The sequence below is a fragment of the Heteronotia binoei genome, chromosome 7, assembly GCF_032191835.1.
Source record: "Heteronotia binoei isolate CCM8104 ecotype False Entrance Well chromosome 7, APGP_CSIRO_Hbin_v1, whole genome shotgun sequence".
In the NCBI taxonomy this organism is placed as follows: Eukaryota; Metazoa; Chordata; class Lepidosauria; order Squamata; family Gekkonidae; genus Heteronotia; species Heteronotia binoei.
Genome location: NC_083229.1, coordinates 107,791,191 through 107,815,127, shown reverse-complemented (window position 1 = coordinate 107,815,127; position 23,937 = coordinate 107,791,191). Strand labels below are relative to the sequence as shown.

Sequence of the window (23,937 nt, the reverse complement as noted above, 5' to 3'; positions counted from 1 at the left end):
CATACTTCCTTTTTGATGACACCACTTGTATGTTTTTCAAGAGTCAACGTATTTTTTCTATTTGTGCTAGTCTCCCCTGACTATCACTAACAGGATCACTGCAGCTGACAGGGAGGTTTGGGGGTGTCTCTTAATTAAGGAGCAGACTTACCTCCAGGAGTACAAAATTCGGGGTACAAAATTCCTGGGTCCAAGTCAGTTTGAGGGCCCAGAGAAGCTGGAATCATTCTACATTAAGTGAATGCAGTTCAGTTTATTTTACTTGTGGTGCAGTTCTGCGGTACAGACACTAGGGGCACAGGCAAAGCAGAGCAAAGGGATGTTCTGAGTTTCTCTTTTGGTACTGTTTGCTGCCATGTTTAAGCATCAATATTTTAAGTTTTTTTTAAGACCTCCCTCCATGGCTGCAAACTTTTTAAACTATGAGGCTGAAGCAAACATTTCCCTATCGCTTTCCAGAATAAAAAGGTTGTTAGTCTTAAAGGTGCTACTGGACTCCAACTTTGTTCTGCTGCTTCAAACTAACATGGCTACCAACTTGAATTTGCCTATCATGTCATGTTGCTAAGTCGGTCAACCAACCTGGTGTTAACCGGTTTTAGGAGCTATGACCGGTTTTAGGAGCTATGCTCCTGTCCAAATAACAATGACCAGGCTGGAGACCTTCTTGTTCAGAGAAAACAGCTTTATTTACGCTTCTGCAGATAACGGAGAGAGGGGCAGGCCAAACAAAATGCCCTCTCTACCTATTTGGCCAAGCCCCTTGCCTTTTATAAGATTCCCGACGTCATTTTTCCCTGTCTTGCTCTGTGGCAGTCTGCCATTAGTCAGAACTCACAATCTAAGCTAAGCCGGCCGTTGGTCAAGGGCCTTAGACATATAAGGCAAGTCTTAAAAGTTACAACATGTTCTTCCCAGCAACAACTTCCCTTCTTTACCCAGCAACAGAATTTATGCGCATGTCCCTTTAACTTAGTACATATTCTAGAACTTTTACCTCAGCAATTTACACTACCATTTTCTTCATGCTAAATGCAGTTTGCTCAGAAGAACTTTACCAGAGAAAAAATGTTAGCTGCTGTTGACTAAAGAAACAATGTTGTACAGAAGGGAGGGGGGATTAACTCTGAGCCTTAAACTAGAGGGTTGCTGAGAGACTGCAGCAAGAAATGGCACAACCATGTCAGAAAGCTAGCATACAGAAGTTTTAACTGCTAAAAGTTGGGGAAAGGTGAGGGCCTCCTGATTTTTATACCTTCTTCTCCTTACATTGAATGAATGAACATTATCCATTTATTCTAACACTGGTATGCCTTTGTTTCTCTCCATCCTTCACTATTTAATTTTTCTGGGTTTGTCTTCTCCCCCGCCCCTCACCTTTCCATGCTCATTCCTTCTCATCTCTACTTTGGCTGAGGAATTAAAACATACTTAATAGTAGAACAGAAGTTCTCTGTTTATATTGTGAATAGAGGGGACATGTCAATATTTCCCAAGAATCTGAGTTGCTCCACACACTCTTTACATGTGTTGTAATCTGTACTGACCAATTTTAGAAGTTATAAATGTGGAGTAAATGCCTTTGTTTCAATATAAATAAAAGGAAACAAAACTCTACCTTAAATATGTTATTATAATTTCTATTTGTGGTTTTAAAATACCTGTTGTTTTAGACTTAGTTAAAGCACAAGTGACATCTGAGATTAGAAGTTAGAACTAGAAGTGCATCCTATATTGGTAGAAGTATATGTGTGTGTAAATATAAAATAACAAAATTAGATACAAGGCCACAGAGATGTCAACCGGTTTTTGGGGGCAATGCCCCTTCTTCCCAGATACCAATTACCAGGCAGGAGGCTTTGTTGTTCAGAGGAAACCACTTTATTTTCACTTCTGCAGAAGGAGAGAGACATAGAAATCAAGGCTGCCTCTCTACCTGAATCAGCCAAGCCCCTTGCCTTATAAGACATCCCCGACGTCACTTACTTCCTATCTAGCTCTGTGGCTGTTTGCCATTGGAGCTCACAATCTACCTTGACTGGCCGTTGGCTCAGGGCTTTGGCCATATAAGGTAAAAAGTTACAAATATCTCCGCCCAGCAACATTTCCTCTTGTCAGAACTTGTAACTTTATCTATATGCTTAGCTAGAATGGTATTCAGTTAGCACAACCAACTCCATATTTGTGAACTTTAACCACTCACAAACATCTGCAGGTGCCCGTTGATGTTTCCAGTTCTGACACCTCTTATCTATGCAGTAACAGTGCGCATGACTCAACTGAGTATACAGTTCTAAAACCAATTTTGCCCTAGTGGTTGATTAATTCTTTGTTGTGCACTCTACTCACTATTTATGCTGAATATTATCTTGTTAGCATATAAAAAGAGAAAGAAGCATTTTACTTTTGCAGGCTGAAGAGGAAAACGTATAGGAAAACAGTGAGGGAGGGGGAGTGGGTCCAATACTAAGCTGCAGTAGGAAATGGCCTAACCACAAAGCCACATCGAGGGAGGCAGGAAGCCAGTAGCAGAGAAAAAAACACACAGAGCTTCAACTGCCAAAAACTGGGGAAGGGTGGGGGCTTCTTTATATCTCCTTCTTCGTTGAATTAATGAATCTTATATTTATTCTATCAGAGAGAGGCATAGAGAGAGAAATACTGAGTGGCACAGGCTATGCAAAGCAAGCAGATGATGCAGAAATCCTTGGAGATGATACAGAGAGAACAGGGGATTTTTCAGAATCTTTAACAAATAGAAGAGGAGGAGATTTTTGTCAGAAACAGTCAGACTGAAAAGTGGGGAGGAAAGCTGCCACTGCTTTTTAAAAACAGTTATGAATGCTTACATAAATATGTAAGCTATAGCAATATAGAATAATCTACTGAATGATGTGAAATAAAATTAATTATTTAATAACCCTGCCCCCTTTAACATTTAATCATTATTCTGTTCACAGTAGAAAAGAGCAAGAGTCCAGCAGCACCTTAAACACTAACAAAATTTGTGGCAGAGTATAAGAGATAAGATATTGGATTGATATCCCGCCCTCCACTCCGAAGAGTCTCAGAGCAGCTCACAATCTCCTTTACCTTCCTCCCCCACAACAGACACCCTGTGAGGTGGGTGGGGCTGGAGAGGGCTCTCACAGCAGCTGCCCTTTCAAGGACAACCTCTGCCAGAGCTATGGCTGACCCAAGGCCATGCTAGCAGGTGCAAGTGGAGGAGTGGGGAATCAAACCCAGTTCTCCCAGATAAGAGTCCGCAGACTTAACCACTACACCAAACTGGCTCTCCAAAAGTATGAGCTTTTGTGAGTCACTGCTCACTTCAGATACAGCTAGAATGTGAGTATGTTGTCGTAATTATTGGAAAGTGAGGTGATTACTGATGCCAAATGACATTAGCAAACAAATGACAATAGCGGGTGTGATTGAATTAGGTGTGATATGCAGAGGGGTAGTAGGTGTGGAGAACAAGACAGAAAGCCTAGGCCTCCCTTAAGTCCAGCTGGATGCATTGTCTTGAGCTTCATTATCAGTTGCAATTCAGCAGTCTCTCTTTCTAATCTCCCTTTGGCATTACTCTTACAGCAGTTATAATTAAAATTATTATGTGTGTGTGGTATAGCCAGTAGACCCTAAGATTGTCTGACAGTCTTAAGTTCTAACTCTTTTAGCATTATGCACCACTAGATGGCAAGCTAGATTTATTTTTGGGGCTGAGAGAGCTCTGAAGAGCTGTGACTGACTCCAGGTCACCCAGCTTGCTTCATGTGGAAGAGAGTAGAATCGAACCCAGTTCTCCAAATTAGAGTCTGTCGCTCTTAACTTCTACACCACACTGGCCCTTACAAAATTTTCTAGCTGTATCTGAAGAAGTGAGCAGTGACTCATGAAAGCCACAAATTTTGTTAGTCTATAAGGTGCTACTGGACACTTGCTTTTTTCTACTGCTACAGACTAACACTGCTCCCCATCATGATTTACTCTAGTCACAGTAACAGAAATCCAAGTGATTCTCCCCCCCCCCTCCCTCACCCCAATGATATTTATTTTAGATCAGAGTCATGGGGTTCTCAGCAGCCCTGCCCTCCAGGAATCAGGAAAAGGAATTCCTAATTGTTTTATCCAAGATTATTTCCTTTAAAGGATGGCAAACTTTACATGTGAAACTTACATGAGAAGTTAGATGTCACAGTTCAGTGTGTGTTGCAAGACACTTCAAGTGACTGTAAGACGACCTCTGTGAAATCCTATGTCATTTTAAAGTGGAACAGCAGTTCTGTCTCAGGCTGTCCGTGCATTTTGCCCAGTTATGGGCATTACAGGTTCTATTTTGGCAAAATTACACACACCGATAACCAGGGCTTTTTTGGAGCAGGAACGCACAGGAACGCAGTTCTGGCTGGCTTGGTGTCAGGGAGTGTGGCCTAATATGCAAATACATTCCTGCTGCTTTTTTATAGAAAAAGCCCTATATGGATCAATGGTGACATCAGGGTGTGTGGCCTAATATGCAAATGAGTTCCTGCTGGGCTTTTTTTTTAAAAAAAACCCCAAAAACAAAGAAAGCCCTGTCGATAACAAAAAGAGATTTAGTGCCCCGTGGCACAGAGTGTTAAAGCTGCAGTACTGCAGCCCTAAGCTCTGCTCACGACCTGAGTTTGATCCCCGGCAGAAGCTGGGTTTTCAGGTAGCCAACTCCAGGTTGACTCAGCCTTCCATCCTTCCGAGGTCAGTAAAATGAGTACCCAGCTTGCTGGGGGGGAAGTATAGATGACTGGGGAAGGCAATGGCAAGCCACCCCATAAAAAGTCTGCTGTGAAAACGTTGTGAAAGCAACGTCATCCCAGAGTCGGAAACGACTGGTGCTTGCACAGGGGACCTTCCTTTTCCAAAGGCTAACAAATTTATTGACACATAAACTTTCATAAACTAGAATGCATTTCATCAAATGACTGAAGTGAGATCTCAGTCAGTAAATAATCTGACAGATATCTGCTGACTGAGAATTCACTTCAAGCGTCTCTCTAGCCCATCAGATCTTTTGCTGCAATAAATCTGATAAGCATCAAGATGCCACAAAGACTTCCTTCCTTCCTTCCTTCCCTTTTTTGTTACTGAATCTTCATTTTTACTCTGTTCTATTTAGGCAAATGAGATGCTTCTTTTCAACAAGAAAATTACAGCAGATGAAGCATGCACCAAGGGACTTGTGACTGAAGTTTTTGCTGACAGTACTTTTCTGGAAGAAGTCTGGCCAAGGTTGAAAGCCTATGCAGATCTTCCTAAAAATGTATGTAATAACTATCCATGGTGGAATACTTCACACACATCATTAATAATTACCGCTAGGCATATATTAACAGAGACGTGTGCACTTCTTCAGTCACCATTGCCTAGTGAAAATATGAGATGCTCTTACATACTTTCACAAGTAAGCAGCAACAGAAGGGCAAAGTGTCAGTGACATGTATGAATTTGGTTTAAATCTTATGTGTAAAAAAATGCCTTGAACATAGGGTTGCGAGCCTCCAGATGGTGCCTGGAGATCTGCTTTTACAACTGATCCCCAGCTGGCAGATTACAGCTCCCCTGGAGAGCTGGCAGCACCTGTAGAAGAGCATGCGTTAATCCATGTGTAAAGAACATTAGTTAAGGCTCCACATAACATCAAGAGGAGGCTGATGAAGTATATTCTATCGAAATCGCGAGGAGTCCTGCAATAAGCGGTTCCTCCTTACTTTCTCCATGCCATTTGGAATCGAACGCTGAGTTCAAAGGATTTTGGCCACCCCTGTGTCTATTAAAAGAAGCTGACTTTCAGGCTGTGGAAAGACTTTGTGGGGACATTATTTATATTGTATACTCAGTGTTGTTCTTTTTGTTCAATTCAGTTTGCACTAAATATATTTGTACACTGTTATGTGAAAGTTACATTGTTTCTGATGATTTCTTTATATTACCCCTGGAGAAAATGGCTGCTTTGAGGGGTGGGCTCTATGGCATTGTACCATGCTGAGGCCCCTCCCCAAACCCCACCCCGTCTCGGCTCCATCCCCAAAGTCTCCAGGTATTTTCCAACACAGACCTGGCAACCCCACTTGAACAGAAGCATTCCAGAGAAGGGCAACTAGAATGATTAAAGGGCTGGAGCACTTTCCCTATGAAGAAAGGTTGAAACGCTTGGGACTCTTTAGCTTGGAGAAACGTCGACTACGGGGTGACATGATAGAGTTTTACAAGATAATGCATGGGATGGAGAAAGTAGAGAAAGAAGTACTTTTCTCCCTTTCTCACAATACAAGAACTCGTGGGCATTCGATGAAATTGCTGAGCAGAAAGGTTAAAACGGATAAAAGGAAGTACTTCTTCACCCAAAGGGTGATTAACATGTGGAATTCACTGCCACAGGAGGTGGTGGCAGCCACAAGTATAGCCACCTTCAAGAGGGGTTTAGATAAAAATATGGAGCACAGGTCCATCAGTGGCTATTAGCCACAGTGTATGTGTGTATATAAAATTTTTTGCCACTGTGTGACACAGAGCGTTGGACTTGATGGGCCGTTGGCCTGATCCAACATGGCTTCTCTTATGTTCTTATGTTCTTATTCCAAAATAGGGTTGCCAGTGGTTTGGAGGGAAAATTGTCCTATCCATGTCAGGATATCTGGGGGTTGGTGGAGGTAAAAGAGAAAAATATTTTTAAATCAATATTGTGGGTTCTTTCAAGGGAATATCCTACAAAACTTAGGGAGGGAACCTTCCCTTTTGAGTGGTAGAACAGAAAGATTAAAAACAAGCCAACTATAAAAGCTTGGTCCAGGCTAATTTAAAGTTCAATAAATAAATAAAATTTCTTTTTACAGAAGGGAAAAGGTGCACACTATTAGAAAAGCTAATAGTGGGGAGAGGCACTAGATGCTATACTGAAAATTTGGTGCCTCTACTTCAAAAAACAGCCCCTGCAGAGCCCCTGATACCTCCAGATCAATTCCCCATTATTCCCTATCAGAATCAATCTCCACATAGGGAATAATGAAGTGCTCAGCAGACATTCCCCCCCCCCGCCCCGGTTTCTGGCAACTCTGAAGCGACAGATTGGCATCTCTACTCATGAGTTGCTGCCAACTTCAAAGTAACACAGACATACCATCCCAAAAGGAAGCCTTTCCAATCAGAGACTGAAGCCTCCGAAGGTGGAAAGTCACATAGGGGCTGTGGGGGAGGGGCTCCCCCCCCCTGCTGGCCAGCTGACTGGGGGTGGGAAGGAGCCTGGGAAAGGTAGAACCCCCACTGTGACCTGGGGATTGGCAAGCCTAGGAATGGAAGAATTTCACCATGCTTAATGGGACAGAAATAGGCTTCCCAAACCTCCCGCTCTGGCGGGAGACTTCTGGGTTCGCAGCCTCATCTCCCGCTCTTCAAAACTCTGGAAGCGGGGGTGGGGGGTGGAGGGGGGGAGAACATACCTTTAGGCTTCATGTTGTAGAGCTCCTGAGCCGTTTGCAAAATGTCTGCCCCTTTAAGGCTGGGCAGGAAGCAGAAAGGGCTTCTGAGAACGGCCCCTCCCTTTCTTTGCTTTCGTTTTCATAGGAAGTAGAGTTGTCTGGAGGAAGATCTGGTAAGTGTGTGTGTGTGTGAGAGGGAGGGGGCAGGGGATTCCCTAGTTTGGAGGCCCTCCCCCCCTTTAGAAAGCGTGGGGGGGAGGGAAATGTCTACTAGGCACTCTATTATTCCCTATGGAGAACGATTCCCATAGGGAATAATAGGAAATTGATCCGTGGGTATTGGGGGCTCTGGGGGGGCTATTTTTTGAGGTAGAGGCACCAAATTTTTAGTACAGCATCTAGTGCCTCTCCCCAAAATACCCCCCAAGTTTCAAAACGATTGGACCAGAGGGTCCAATTCTATGAGCCCCAAAATATGGTGCCCCTATCCTTAATTATTTCCTATGGAAGAAAGGCATTTTAAAAGGTGTGCTGTCTCTTTAAATGTGATGGCAAGAACTCCCTTGGAGTTCAATTATGCTTGTCACATCCTTGTTCTTGGATCCACCCCCAATGTCTCCTGGCTCCACCCCCAAAGTCTCCTGGCTCCACCCCCAAAGTCCCCAGATTTTTCTTTCATTGGACTTGGCAACCCTAGACAGAAAGCCTGTCTGTAATCACTCACTTTAACTTTTCACTTATCAGAAAAACCTAGTGATTGCTGTCTTGATGTACTATCTCTTCAGGGTTTGTTTGTTTGTTTTTTAAAAAAACTTTCAAATGAGTAATTAGAGATCCCTGGAGGCCCAGGCCTTTTTTTGTAGCAGGAACTCCTTTGCATTTTAGGCCATACCCCCTAATGTAGCCAGTCCTCCAAGAGCTTATAGGGTTCTTATTCCAGGGCCTGCTGTAAGCTCTTGGAGGATTGGATACATTGGGGGATGTGGCCTAAAATGCAAAGGAGTTCCTGCTACAAAAAAACCCCTGCTTTCCTGCTGTTATTGAAAGCCTGAGATTAGAGACATTGTGCTGGTGAGAGCAAAATGAAGTAGATGGGACTTCACAGGTCTCTCTCCCAGCTTAAGCTTGAGGAATTTTATACTTCTAGTTCTTCTCTCCCTCACTCTATAGAATATATTATACTAGTAATGCCTAAAAATACCATAAATAGGCTTATGACAGACAAAAACTAGTGCAAAAGTTCCCAACATTTTTAAACCTGTGGTTACCTTTGGGAATCTGATACAGTGTGACAAGCACAACTACAAAATGGCTGTCAGAGGAGGGAGAGCCAACCACAAAATGGTCGTCACAGTTTATCTTCAGTCACACAGTTAAGATTCTTGTGCTGTGGTGGCAGCTGCTGAGAAAGCAATAATTAAAAAGAAATCAGTTCAGCCAATCATGCCACCAGTGGCCAGTCAGAAATGTTGCTGGGCAAAACCCCAACCTGTCCTCACCCACTTTCTAAAAATATTTGGCAGGCACCAGTAAAAGTGTTGCTGGGTGCCATGATGCCTGCAAGCACCATGTTGGTGTCATCTGAACTAATGGATCAATTTTGAAAGTGGGGAAAAAAATGTTCATAAACTACCATATAGCTCACATTCACCAGCTGGGCTTGTGCAGAAAATCTGCTGGTGACATTTGCAGCTGATCATGTCTTTTTGATTGTAGAGATTTAATTTTGATTTAGAGATTCCCCACTTTCTTCACCATGCCATGAGATAGAGACACCATTCTGAACCTGGACACCATATTGTTTTTCTGGAATCTAATGTTTGTTTGCTATTTTGGTTTTAATCATTCTTTTGCAACAATAAGAGGGTTGGCCTTCAATATTGAATAATTTTTCCATTTTTCTTTTTAACCCAGTCTCTAGCTGCCTCTAAACATTTAATGAGAAGTATGGAAAAAGAAATCCTGCATGCAGTCAGTTTGCAAGAGAGTAAGCTGCTTGTGAATAAATTCTTTTCAGATGAGTGCCACAAAGGCCTTCAAAGTTTCTTCCAGAAGAGGTCAAAATTGTGATATTGACCAGAAATACTTCCCCATTCCTGTAACTGAATTTACATTTGTATTTACACTCTGCATGAATTTTCAGCTTTTCTTGCATGTGTAGGCTTCCCAAACCTCCCGCTCTGGCGGGAGACCCCTGAGTTCGCCGCCTCATCTCCCGCTCTTCAAAAATTGGGAAGCGGAGGGGGGGGTGGGGGGGAACATACCTGTAGGCTTCATGTTATTATAGAGCTCCTGAGCCGTTTGTAAAATGTATGCCCCTTTAAGGCTGGGCAGGAAGGGCTTGGGAGAACGGCCCCTCCCTTTCTTTTGCTTTCGTTTTCACAGCAAGAGTTCTCCGGAAGAAGGTCTGGTAAGTATTTGTGTGTGAGAGAGAGGGAGGGGGCAGGGGATTCCCTGGTTTGGAGGCCCTCCCCCCTTTAGAAAGCGTGGGGGGGAATGTCTGCTGGGCACTCTATTATTCCCTATGGAGAACGATTCCCATAGGGAATAATAGGGAATTCATCCGTGGGTATTGGGGGCTCTGGGGGGGGTCTATTTTTTGAGGTAGAGGCACCAAATTTTTAGTATAGCATCTAGTGCCTCTCCCCAAAATACCCCCCAAGTTTCAAAACGATTGGACCAGAGGGTCCAATTCTATGAGCCCCAAAATATGGTGCCCCTATCCTTCATTATTTCCTATGGAAGAAAGGCATTTTAAAAGGTGTGCTGTCCCTTTAAATGTGATGGCCAGAACTCCCTTGGAGTTCAATTATGCTTGTCACATCCTTGTTCTTGGCTCCACCCCCAATGTCTCCTGGCTCCACCCCCAAAGTCTCCTGGCTCCGCCCCCAAAGTCCCCAGATTTTTCTCTAATTGGACTTGGCAACCCTATGCACGTGTCATGTACGTGGTAGGATGTCCTGGTCACCAAATGAATGCATTTCTCATCTAGGCGCTTTTTGTATGAATTGGCTCTGAAGTGCCAGTCAAGATTCCTCTGCAGCACTGAGTCCTTGCAACAGATGAGAGAATTTGGTTTATGAATCCAATGATATAAAATAGCTCATACATATTATGATGAGAGGCCTTCAGATTATCATTCTGTCTAAATGCCAAGTGGGTAGTTGAGGGATAAAGTAGGAGTTTCTGTATACTCAAAAGACTTTCCAGGTATGCGGAGAAATATTACTTTGTAAATGTTTTAATAAGGCAAAAAATTAAAATGGCTTGAGTATGCTCTGGTAAGCACAGAAACTTGATGGCAGCTGAGCATTACTGAGCATATTAGGCCACACACCCCTGATGTAGCCAAGAGTTTACAGGGTTCTTAGTACAGGGCCTACTGTAAGCTCCAGGAGGATTGGCTACATCAGGGGTGTGCAGCCTAATATGCAAAGGAGTTCCTGCTACAAAAAAACCCCTCTGTGTGTCTGTGTGTGTGTGTGTATCTATCTGTCTGTCTATTTGAAGGATAAGGAAGCTGACCTGCTCAAGTTTGTAATTTCCTGAAAGAAATTTGTGTTAAGAAGCATTTTCCTATTTGTTTATCCTCTCTCTCCCACCCTCTCCTCACTTCATTACACCTCAAGTCCTCCTAGCATCAAAATAGGGCCACCCTAGAGTTTCCAACTGGCCTGGAGAAAAAGCTCCTGCCTTATTCCTAGAAAAATTGGGGATTCATTTTTGTATTAGCTAAATGGGAATGAGAGGGGTTCAAGTTCTGTCCTTACAAAGGACTTGTGGACGCACCTCCTCCAAGTAGTCCTAAAACTCTAATCTCAGAAACATGGCTCTCATGACATCTTCTAAGTGTGTCTAGAATCTAGAAGCAGAGTACCAAGAAGGAGTCTAAGAATGTGTTAGTTGTGCATCCTTCCTACTTCATTGTAAGCAGTTTGTGCAAAATGCCTTTTCACATCATGATTCCCAGAGTTCACTGTTACATGCCCATAGTTTTATACAGGGAAGTACGTCCAACCTATTCAATATATTTGAGCTCTTCTCCAGTGTTGAGAATCATACTGCTGATGCTCTGCTAGAATCCTCTGATGTGACTTGGGGGGAGGGGGGGCAGAAAAGCAGTTTTCTTAGGCTTCCCATGGACTCTTCTGGGTGTTTGTTTAGTTGTGACAGCTAGTCTACTGGTGTCACTTTTCCTCAGTGCCATGGGAGACAGGGTCTGGAGGAGAACAGGAATTCTACTAAGCAGGCCATTCTCCTCCCATCCCATCTCTACCCATTTATTCCCCTTTTACTATCAAAGGTGTCTGTCTACCATAGATAGAACTTACGCTGAAATAAACTTGTGATAGTCCTGCTTATGCTGGTGTAACTTTACTACACCAGAGTGGAAGTAGCATAGGGAATATAGTAGTAAATGTATCCTTGTCCAATTAGCAGAATTTGAAAATTTGTTGTATGACCATCTGGGGATAAGAAGGAAGGATGGGTTATAAATATTTTAAGCAAATAAAGCTACTAGTATGTATATGAACTTAACCTTGTCAGAATTCACTTGAAACATCTACTAAAGTGGGGGGAGGGGAAACCCTTTATCAATTAAATCAATTTCTAAAGTGGAAATGCGATGTTATATAGAATAAGGAAACTGTCTTTGTTTACAAAGGATCCCTGTTGTAACGATTCTACTATACTTACTATGCACCTCCAAAAGCAATAATAAAGAACCCAAGATATTGTTTACTAGATTATCATTAGCATTCTAAAAAGTTTGTAATAAATATGTAGTCAAACATTTGATATAACAATAAAAGAAATGGCAGTTCTAAAATATGTATGATTTCCTCTGTTTGTTCCTATAAATTCTATGCATAGCATGTGGTAAAATATTAAGAATTTTGAGGGTTGTAGTTTTCTTCTTCTTAAGAAAATCAAGCTCCTAACCTTTATGCCTGCAGAAAAAGAGACCTTAAAGCTTTAGCAAAACTGGGTGGGATCTCCAGTAGGCTGGGATAAGATCTCAGTCTCCTTGTTTATTTTACATAAATAGTTAACCCCGCAGATGGATATTTGCTTTCTTTGCATAATTCACTCTGTTGAAAAATATGAATTTGGGAAGGGAGACCTGCAATACACTTTGGCCTTTATAATGGATTTAAAGTTTCAGGGGAAATCTAAGACTTACACTAGAAACATGGGGATGGAGTGCCATCAAGTCACAGCCAACTTACAGCAACCCCATAGGGTTTTCAAGGCAAGAGATGTTCAGAGATGGATTGTCATTGCCTGGCTCTGCAAGCAACCCTGGACTTCCTTGATAGTCTCCCATCCAAGTACAAACCAGGGCTGACTGCTTAGCTATCAAGATCTGACAAGATCAGGCTAACCTGGGCTATCCAGGTCAGAGTATTGTGGGTGCTGGGTGGTACAGAGGCATTACTGTTCAAGCAAGGCTAAGGGAAGGCACAAATAAGTACAGCATGGTCAGAATTCACTCCTTAGGTCATAGATGGAGTCAGAGGGTTATCACCACTGTTCCCTCCAGGCTGAGTTAGTGTGAGCTAGCTCACCGTTTCTTAGCCTCCAGCTCACACATTTTTGTCTTAGCTCAGGAAGAATGGCTTCAGAACAAACTGATTTATGCAGTAGCTCACCACTTTAATGCCAGGAGCTCACCAAGTAACATTTTTGCTCACAAGATCCCATAGCTTAGCAGAAGCATTGGTTGTCACTAGAATAGGCTCAAGAGAAGTCCAGAAGTCGAAGTCCAGAAACAGTCCAATGGGCCACAGGAGGCAGAGTCAGGGTCATTGGCAGTGGGGTCAAAAGTAGTTTGCTTCCACAGCTGGTCTCTTTTCTTTTTGAACTTTACAGCCGAGGTGAGGTAGGTGGTGGGACACTGTCTGATTCCGGATCATGGGCTTGGACAGGTGGGACACTGCTATCAGATGGTAGTTCCTTATTTGGCAGAGAAGTAATAACTTTTGTTAGCAGGCTGTCTGTAGCTGACTGTGGACTGGGACCTGCTTCAGCTGCTCCTTCCCCTTCCATGGGTAACCCTCCGCTCCCTCATGGCTGACTGTATCTGGCTGATCCCCAACAGGTATAAGGAACATGGCTACACAGATCTGCCTAGAATGATTTCTTGTTTTCAGATCTGTGCCGCAGTCGTTCTCTGCAACTTTGCAATGAACTCGCTTTTATGAATAGCGATGCACCGAATTTTTGTGAAATTCAGGTTTTGGTGAAAACGTTGCCTTGGAAGGGGGGAGTTGAAGAGATCACCAAAATAACTGTCTTCCACATGTTCTTTTGCACTATAGCTGTGGTCCTCCTATTTGCTGTCTTTTCAGCACCCTTTTTTAATTTGAAAAGGATTCTGTAAACCTTGGGATCCTTTCCTGGAAATAAGCCCCATTGAATGGGATTTTAAGATGACCTGCTCTCTATGCAACCAGTCAGGGATCGTGGAGGAATCATGCTTTTACAGCACCACAAATACAATCGTATTTATCAATGGAATTGTATCATTACAGGCAACTGATGATGCCCCCGCATTCCCTCACTGGATGGTAGAAAAGGAAGGAAAAATGTAATGTGTCCCTTGTACAGAGGAAACTGGGCCAGCGCAGCCTGTCTTGCAATATCATGCTAGATGTTTCTTTGTCCACACTAAGTTGTTGCGAGCCTAGAAGCATAAAATGTCTGAATACATATCTTATTGAAAGTATTGTGCTGTATTAAAAATATGCATTCCATTATGTGCAATTCCACCTACCACTCATACAATTGAAAGGAACATTAGCTTTGTAGACTCAGCAACAAGGACACATTTCTTCTTCCTTGACACCCATTTCCCTGTGAACAATAAGGCACTTTTTGATGAAATAAATGAAAAAATACCAAAATAACTGGGCATTGAAATACCAAAATATTTAAATAAAAAAACCCAACCATGGACATTTTTAAAAAACGTGCACTCAAGGACAGATTCTGATGGCCTCAGATGGTAAATGATGCAGCCAAGAAGAGTGAAAAGGGAAAACCATGCTTTACTAGAGAATATTAGCACCACCAGCCCAATGGAATTGGTGTGCATTGACTTTTTATTTGTAGAATCTGATAGGTGGAATTCTGGAATTACTTTGGTATTCACTTCATTTGCTATGCACAAGCTTATCCCCCCAGAGAGCACAAACCAAGCACCATAGCCAAAGTACTTCAGGAGAATTGTTTTAATGGACTGCCATCGAGGTTTCTCTTGGACCAAGGGCTGGATTCTGAGAGCTGCCTGGATTCTGAGAGCTGCCCATATGTCCCCCAGAGAGTACTGCGATCTGGCTCTCAAAATCTGCTTGTAATCCTCGGGCCAAAGGAGGCCTGCTTGAAGTCAACCAGGGACAGGGCCTTCTCAATCACAGCCCCTTGCTGGTGGAACCAGTTACCAGAAGAGATCAGGGCCCTGTGGGATATTGGACAGTTCCGCAGGGCCTGCAAGACAGTTCTCTTCCAGTTGGCTTATAACTGACCGGCACCAAAATACTGAAGGAAGTCTATAGCACACTGTTGGATTGATGTATTGTTATTAATGTTTTAATTATGTAAATTGCTATTGTATTTCTGTATTTTAATGCTATTGTATTTTAATTCTGAAATTTATTGTTAGAACTTTTATGCTGTGATCCGCCCTGAGCCCGCTTCGGTGGGGTAGGGCGGGATATAAATCAAATCAAATAAATAAAATAAAATAAATTTAAAAAGTACTGGGCCTGGCAGGGGATATGAAATCTTGTGTCTGGGTGCACATCACCATTCTTGATTTTATGATGAACACAATTTTCAGATTATATGATGGGAAAAGTCTGGAAGACTACTTTGAGATGGCCCTGTACAGGGGTCATTTTGTAGGAAAAAAAGAGGTGCTGGAGCTCATTTGCATATGCCACACACCCCTGACATCACCGGAAGGTGCCCTAAATTCTGTCAGCTCAGCATCTACCTTAAAATGCTTCTTGAATTATAATTGTCCTTACTCTCATCATATTTTTAAAATTACTTTCTCCTATGTGGCCATAGTAGCATGATGATGATTTCCACCTGTCTGATTTATATGTTTTGATTATTTTCCCATTTTTTGTGGGGGAAAAATAAGATTTGTCAAATCTTAAGAGTTCAGCAAAATTCCCACAGGGAGTTTGAACAATGGAACCAAGAAGCAAGTATTTGGGGGGGGGGGGGTGTTTAAGAAAGAAAGAGCACAATAAAATTTAGAGGTTCCAGAGCTCCATTCTTGTGAACTGCCCAAAATGAGGCCTGGCCCTGTTATGATTTCTGTGATGTCTTGTGGGATTCTTTCAGGAAGCCTATTCAATGACCTGTCCAATATCATCATCAGACATGTTCCCACAAAAGCACAGTTTCATTCTCTTTATGATTAAACTACTGTAATTTATAATGTATGTAAATATATATGTGTGTGTGTGTGTATATATTTACACATATTATGTAAATATAAACACATTTTTCTACTTTAGAAATCTGAAAATATGCCTTAAAGAGTAGGAAGCTGTAGTACATTCTGAAATTGGGTTTAGTTAAATAATTTTCAAACTAATTCTCAAATATATTTTTTCTTTGTAAATGCACAGTTGCAGATTGAAACGCCAAAGAAACCTACCAATATTTTTTTATTTCTTCAGCATACTGTACAAATATTTGCAACAAATGCAAAAACTACAGCAATTCCTGTAAAATGCTCCATCAGATGTATAATCTTAATCTATGTGGAATTGCTGTTCTTCCTTCAGGGATATAGCTGTGAGGATTGTAGGGTTTTGTTGTTAAAAAGTAGGTCATTTCTATATTTTTAGACAAGAGAGTAAATTCGCTATTTGAACTCTTCCATTTGGAGCTCAACTCGTTATTACACTTCTGAACAGCACAAAAGCACCTGTAATATTTACTCTGTCCCATCAAATATTTATCATTGTTCCACAGAGAGGAATTCAAATATGAATAAGGCAATACTCTTTTTACAAACCTGTTGGCTCTCTGCGAAGAGAAACGAAGCCCATAACACCAAAATAAAGCTGAGAATGGTGAATTATACTAGCAGTTAAAAAAACAACAACCATAACTTCAGACAGATGGGGTAGGTTATGAAACAAACCAAAGAAAACCATTTGAGTCCAGTGGCACCTTTAAGACCAACAAAGTTTTATTCTGAAGAAGTGTGTGCGCACAGGAAAGCTGATACCCAAAATAAAACTTTGATGGTCTTAAAGGTGCCTCGCCACTGGATTCAAACGTTGTACTGCTGCTTCAGATCAACAAGGCTACCCACCTGAATCTATAATTATGCAACCAGTTGTGTTGTAGGAAAGTAGCAGTGGAATGACCATCAGGTGTGTGCAGATGACGGCTCCTGTTAGTGGGGCCAGCAGGGTAAGTAGCAGGATCCACTGCCGTATAATAGTGTCCTTGAGGACTCAAACTGGGTCTTGTTCCATCCATAAAATGGAAGCTGCATGCTCAGGGAGTAAAGAGGTTTGTTTATTTATTATTTCAATTTTTATACCATCTCACCCCATGAAGTAGGGCTCAGGGCTCAGAGCAGTTCACAACAGTATAAAACAGACACAAATATAGTTATAATAGTATAAAAACTCAGAAGTATACGAATCATCACTATAGGATCACTGTCAGAGGAGAGTAAGATCCCACCTATATTGAAGCACCACAAAATGTTTTAAATCAGGGGTCCCCAACCCCTGGGCCGGGGACCGGTACTGGGCCATGGCCTGTTTGCAATGGGCCATAAAGCCTTGCCACCCCCCCAACCCTCGCAGGGCCTCCTCCTCCCCCCGTTTCCTCCTCCCTCCTTCATCCCCTGTGCAGCCTCCTCCCCCCGTTTCCTTTTCCCTCCTCCCCCCCTCCGTTTTCACCATTTTAAGGCTGGGGAAGGGGCAATGAAGCTGCATGGGGGGGTGAAGGAGGAAATGGGGGGAGGAGGTGGCAAGGCTGCGCGAGGGGGCGAGGAGGAAAACGGGGGAGGAGGATCGATCCAAGTGGGCAGCTGTGTTGGTCTGAAGCAGTAGAACAAAGTAGGAGTCAAGTTGCGCCTTTAAGAGATGGTGAGGTTGCAGGGGGGGGAGGAGGTGGTGAGGCTGCATGGGGGTGGCGGCAAGGCTGCATGGGGGGCAAGGGAGGGAGGAGGAAACGGGGGAGGTGAATGGGAGGAGGTGCCACAGGGGGAGCAGGCCGAATTGGATGCTCCCACCCTGCCAGCCCTGGGGCTGCAGTCGGCGGGCTGGCCCTGGGGCCAAAAAGTTTGGGGACCACTGTTTTAAATTGTATTTTATTGTTTTAAAACCTATAATTGTGATGTTTGAACTGACTTAGATGCCATGAGTCCACTTGTGGAGAGGGCGGGATAAAAGTTGAACGGAAGAAGAAGGAGGAGGAGGAGGAGAAAAAGAAGAAGGAGGAGAAGAAGAAGGAGAAGAAGAAAAACAACTCACAACTGATACCAGTGGATCCAGCAATAAGCTCCCCCCAATAAACTTAATGTTTATGTTTAATTCGATTTATACCTCGCCCTCCCCGCCAAGGCAACTGGGAAAGGCTTGACAGAAAAGCTCAGCCTTACAGCCCTGTGGAACCTATGCAGGTCCCGGGTCTCATGTGAGAGGGCATTCCACAAGGTCAGAGCTATGACTGAAAAAGCCCTTGCTCTAGTGGACCCCAAACATGCAACTTGAGGGCCCAGTACCACCAGTAGCCCATGAGATGACAACTGTAGCTGTTGAGGGAGGTCATAACGGGAGAAGTGGTCCCTTAGGTATGAAGGTCCCAGACCATTCAGGGCTATAAAAGTCAAAACCAGCACTTTGAATTTGAACCGGAAACCAATAGGCAGTCAATGAAGCTGCCTTAAGACAGGCTGTATATGTGAAGACCAAGATGTTCCAGGCAGAAACCTGGCAGCCACATTTCTGACAATCTGAAGCTTCTGATGTGCTTACAAGGGCACCCCTGAGTAGAGCGAATCGGGATAATCTGTTCTGGAGGTGACCATGGCATGAATCACTGTGGCCAGGTCCAGCCAAGATAGATAGGGGGCCAGCTGCTAGCATAGATACAAAAGAACCTTCCCTGTAACTGTGGACACCAGCCTGTCCAAGGTAAGATAAGCAACTAGCCAGACCCCCCAGACTCTTCATGGGGTCCATTAATGAGAGCTGGGCCCCATACAGATCTGGAAGCTGCAACTCCCCTATCGACCCAGTCTTACCCAGCCACATGACTTCAGTCTTAGATGGATTAAGTTTCAACCAGCTCTGCCTCAACCATCGAACTATGGCATCCAGGCACTGGGTCAGAAAAGACAGCTGCTTCTGATTGTTTATCCAACAGGAGGAAAAGCTGGGTGTCATCAGCATACTGGTGGCTACCAACCCTAAATCTCCTGATGAGCTTCACTAGAGGGCGCACATAGATGTTAAACAACATCAGGAAAAGATCCAATCCCTGGGGTACCAGACAGACAAGAGCCTTACAAAAGAACCCCTGCCTCCCAAAGAGCATCCTCTGATTGCATCCCAGGAGAAATGAGGCAAACTAAGATAAGGCAGTTCCATGAATCTCAAGGAAAGCTAAATTTTGGTCCAAAATTGAGTGGTACACAATATCAAATGCTGCAGAAAGATCTATCAAGATCAGTAGCACTGAACTGCCACAATCCAACTGCAGCTGGAGGTCTTCCATAAGAGCGACAAGGGCTGTCTCTGTCCCAAACCTAGTACTAAAGTTCAACTAGAATGAATCAAGTGCAAAAGTCTCATCCAAAATGACCTGAAGCTGTTCAGCAACCGCTCTCTCAATCACCTTTTCCTGGAATTGTAAATTTGACACAGGGCAGTAATTGGCTAGGGGTCTCCAATATGCCACCCATAGGTACTATGGCATCTGTCAACACTTTCCCTAATGCCCACTACAAGTTTTTAGAAAATGGGAGGAGTCAGGTGGGGCTATTGCCCAGCAGGACTTCTGATTGTCTATGATGATTTTTTAAAAGTTGCTTCAGCGGCATAAAAATCTTCATTGGACAACCAAAAGTAAACTGTGAACAGGTCTCCACATTCTCTCAGTAGGCTGCACCAGAACCTCTGCCCTAGAGTAGCTTTTTATTTGCAGGAAATTTGCTTTTTTTAATCTTGAGGACGCACCCAAAATGTACTTTGCACAGTTGCTGTAATGATGTTGGTGTTTCATTTGTATCAGCTTCAACCAGGGGTCATTTTGTAGAATATGAGATGCCGGAGCTCATTAGCACAACTCATTTGCATACACCACACACCCCTGACATCACCAGAAGGTGTACTCAATTAGCTCAGCATCTACCTTAAAATGCTTCTGGAATTATAACTGTTGTAATAAAACCTTATTCTCATCATACTTTTAAAAATTACTTTCTCCTGGATATTTATCTGAAATTTGCAGATGTCGTGCTGCTGAAATACTTACTGGAAGATACTAAGAAGTCTGTAACTCAGGCAGTAGCAAAATATTTTTTTAGTCATAAATAAGTGGAAGTTTTAAACAAAGTTGAGATGGTTAATAATCCCATTTTTACGGTTTAGCACTGGTAGAATTTGAATATGAGAATGCTTTTATATAGTCAGAAATTGTGGTCTGTGACTATGAGATTTTGTATATTGTTATTGCTGACTAATAAACTGGACAACAAATGGATAACAAAATATAACACCAAACTATCAGTGAGTAGATTACAAGATGCAGTAACACTTACTTGCATCTAACAGCAAAGATTCCTATACAAAAAACCAAAAATTTAGTTGGGCCGTGACTGTAGAATATGATACAAAACAGAACAATGCACACAAACATCTGTGTAGGAAAGCCTTTATCCCTAATAAATTATCTCCTGAGCTGAACCATAACCCCGCTGCTTTGCTCCTTCTACAAGAACACCCTCCTGAATGCCTAGGAAACTCTGGCCCCTTCAGGATCCCCTGAAATATGTATGCAACCCCAGTTTCTTCCACCAACCACAGATGATGGAAAAAATTATGGGACCTGGATTTGTTAATGTAGCAGGAGTGACAAAAAGAAAACAGAAGCCTCCACAGAGTGGCCTCCATTTCCAAATGGGGAGCAGCAAGGGTATGGCCAGTAGGAAAACAAAGAGAAAAAAGGCAACACTGCTCCCAGACCTTCCAATCACCGATAGTGATACACAAGTTAAGCATAAAATAGAAGTAGGGTGTAATTCAACAAAGAGGTATGGTGACACAAAACCCAGAGTTAGGCAATACAAATTATACCTTGCAGCAAATAGGTGATTGGTCATTTTACTGTCTTTGAAGCCTTCTGCAAGTCTCCAACAGAAGGCCAACGCCCACAGGGTTATAGGCAGTGTTCCCTCTACCCTGAGTTAGTGCGAGCTAGCTCACAGTTTTTTAGCCTCAGGCTCCCACATTTTGGGGAGCTTAGGAAGGATGGCTTGAGAGCAAACTAATGCAGGGGTGGAATTCTAGCAGAATTCCACCCCTGAACTAATGTATGTAGTAGTAGCCAAACAGCTTGCTCACAACTTTAATACCAGTAGTTCCCGAAGTAGAAGTTTTGCTCACAAGACTCCACAGCTTAGAGGGAGCATTTGTTGCACGTGCATACATTTACACATGCAATATATGTCATTCATACTTCACAGGCTTGCTGTAAGAAATGCTAATTAAACTCTTCTGTACCCGCAGCGAGCTGCCTTTATTTCAAACATTTAGAATTCGCCAAACACGGCTCCTCTCAGCCAAACAGGATTCCCGTTTTTGCAAGTTTAGACCAACTTCACTAGCCAAGCTTTCTTTCCCTTCGCTCCCTCATAATTGTCCCGTCTGTCAGCTGCAACTCTTTTCTCTCGCTCACATTCTGGTTTTTCCTCAGTATTGCTCACTTCTTTCCCCCATTCAAGCCTCGTTTCGCCTCCCACCTCTCCCGGTCCATGCAGCGCCACCACCCTCCACCAAAGAGCACACCGCGACGCCAGCCAGCCAGCCAGCCGCCTCCCCTTCCTCCCGCAGCCTCGCCGAGCCCGCCTTTCCCCCCGCCTCTTTCAGGCAGCCTGTCAGCGTGGCTCCTCCCCGCAGGCCCGTCGGCGCCAACGAGCCAGGCTCTCGCGGAAGGACTCGTTTTCTCCGCTTCTCATTGGCCAGGTAGGGGGCCCGACCGTAGGTTTCTGCTTTTTTGCCGGCTTCTCCACAGCGATGTCCTCTGGAGCAGCCATCAAGGCCGTCGGGTTCCTCAGCGGGAGTCTTCTGCGGCCTGGCCGCTCGCTCTGCGGGGCTAGGTGAGAGCGCCTGGTTGGGGCGCAGCTCCCTTTATTGAGGAGGAAGGGAAAGGAGCGTGTGTGAGGGGAGGAGTGGCCCGATCGGCTGTCTGTTTGTGCGGGGCTGCCTGGCTCCTAGTGTCTCCCCTCTCCCCGCCCATTTGGACGCCGCGTCGTTTTTCAAATGGTTTGTGATGAAGCAGTGATAAGGAGTCAGCACCAATACTCGCTCTTAAGAAGCTGTGGAGCAAAAATTCTACTTCATGAGCTGCTGGCATCAGAGTTGTGAGCTATTGCATAAATTTAGTTTGCTCTGGGGTCATTTTTTCCTGAGCTGAGACAAAAATGTGTGAGCCAGAGGCTAAAAAACTGTGAGCTAGCTCACTCTAACTCGGCTTAGAGGGAACACTGGTCAGCACTGTTATCGATAACGTCTGGAATACCTTTAAACTGCAAAAGTGATTTTGACCGTGTAATGTACTGAGTGACGAGACGTGTTGAAGGCAACGCACTTTATTGGCGAGTACATCACAAGGCAAGGAAACGCGGGCCGGGTCCCGATTATATACATACCCCGGAACAACCCTCTGTCTCGCCAGGTCCAATCCTGGCCAGTTAAACTTCCCGCCACATATCTTGATTGGCGGAGCGTATTAGCGAGCTACATTCGGGGACCAGTGGGCTTCCACTGGTCGCCTCTGTAGCGTTCACTGTGTTATAACATCGAGACTGAAATGCAAGACATAACAGACTGGTTATGAAGCTGCCTGATATCGGAGCCAGATCAGGGGCCTGTCTTATCCAAAGTCAGTAATAAATTGTGGTCTGTGACTACAAGACTTTGTATATTGCTGGTCAATTGACCATAATAAAATTGGAATTGGAAAGTCAGTAATGTCTACTCAGTCTGTAGCAGGGGAGACCATTAAGAGCCACATAGAATAAATGTCAGATGTTTGAGAGCTGTAACACATGAACTTCAGATGAAGGCAGGCAGGCAACTAAATGGTGGGAGGGAGAGGTGGGAGGAAAGCAACTTTAAATGCATTCTCCAAGCCACTGGCTGGCTTGGCTTGGAGAAGTGATTTAAAGAGACAAATGCCTTCTCCAAGATGGCCAACAGGGTGGTGGGGGCTTTGAGAGCCACACAATATGTGTGAAAGAGCCACACGTGGCTCCCAAAACACAGTATGGCCACCTCTGGTCTGTAGTGTGACCTGTGCAACTGGATCATAACTGCTGCATTTCAGTGCTTAATTTATAGAGAAAGGGAATGTTGAGGCTCAAATCAAGTCAGAGAAGCTGACTCTGAATGGGAATTATGTACATAATCTAGGTACATAATCTAGGGAGTATGTACCCAATGTTTAAAGATACATACATATCATCTATAGCCTTGCTGTGGGAAACACTAAAGAAAGATTTGTGCACCATGCAGCAAGCATCAAAGGTGGAGCTGTCCACATTTGCCAAGCTTGGTAGGCAACTTAATTTAAATTGTTTTAAAACACAGGCTGGCAGACATGGCTCCAGGAAGCCAGAAAGCAACATCCTGTTAAATGAATACATAACCTACAATATCATTAAAAATCATCAAGTATCTCCAAAGCTCAGTGCAATATAAGAGCGTCTGCCCACCTCTTGTACTCTGAGCATGCCAGAGAATTGGGGCCAGTGCTAATGACTGTTTCATGTTGTGTTGAGCTGTAGAACAGGCAGAACCAGAGCTGTTTAATAGCTCAGCACTACATGAAGATCTCCCCAGCCCTCAGTAGAATTTCAGCAGTAAAAGAATGGGGACAGGGATGGGGGGGAGGAATGTCTCATGATGAGTGTCAAAACTCAGCATGACGTAAGAGATCTTCTCTGAGTCCCCAGCAATTTGCAGAGATCATGCAGAGAGGGAAATTACATGCTGGTGGACAGCATCAGGCCAGGGCAGGGAAATCACCAGAGCTTATAAGGGCACTTGCCACTGGCAATCTGTTGAATGGATTTTTGAAGGCCTGCTTTGAGCATCTAAGGAGCCCTATGGCACAGAGTGGTAAAGCTGCAGTACTGCAGTCTGAGCTCTCTGCTTACAACCTGAGTTTGATCCCAGCAGAAGCTGGGTTCAGGTAGCCGGCTCAAGGTTGA

The 23,937-nt window shown here is 43.7% G+C and overlaps 1 protein-coding gene across 1 annotated transcript in view; it reads left to right on the top strand.

Moving 5' to 3' along the window:
- Positions 1-9,596, top strand: part of LOC132575417 (enoyl-CoA delta isomerase 2-like) — a 46,198-nt gene extending 36,602 nt beyond the window's left edge. The window contains exons 7-8 of the mRNA XM_060244180.1: positions 5,156-5,299; positions 9,369-9,596. Of these exons, the coding sequence (XP_060100163.1) occupies positions 5,156-5,299; positions 9,369-9,524 (300 nt within the window). The 3' untranslated portion in view covers positions 9,525-9,596. The remainder of the gene's footprint in view (positions 1-5,155; positions 5,300-9,368) is intronic.
- The last annotated feature ends 14,341 nt before the right edge of the window (positions 9,597-23,937 follow it).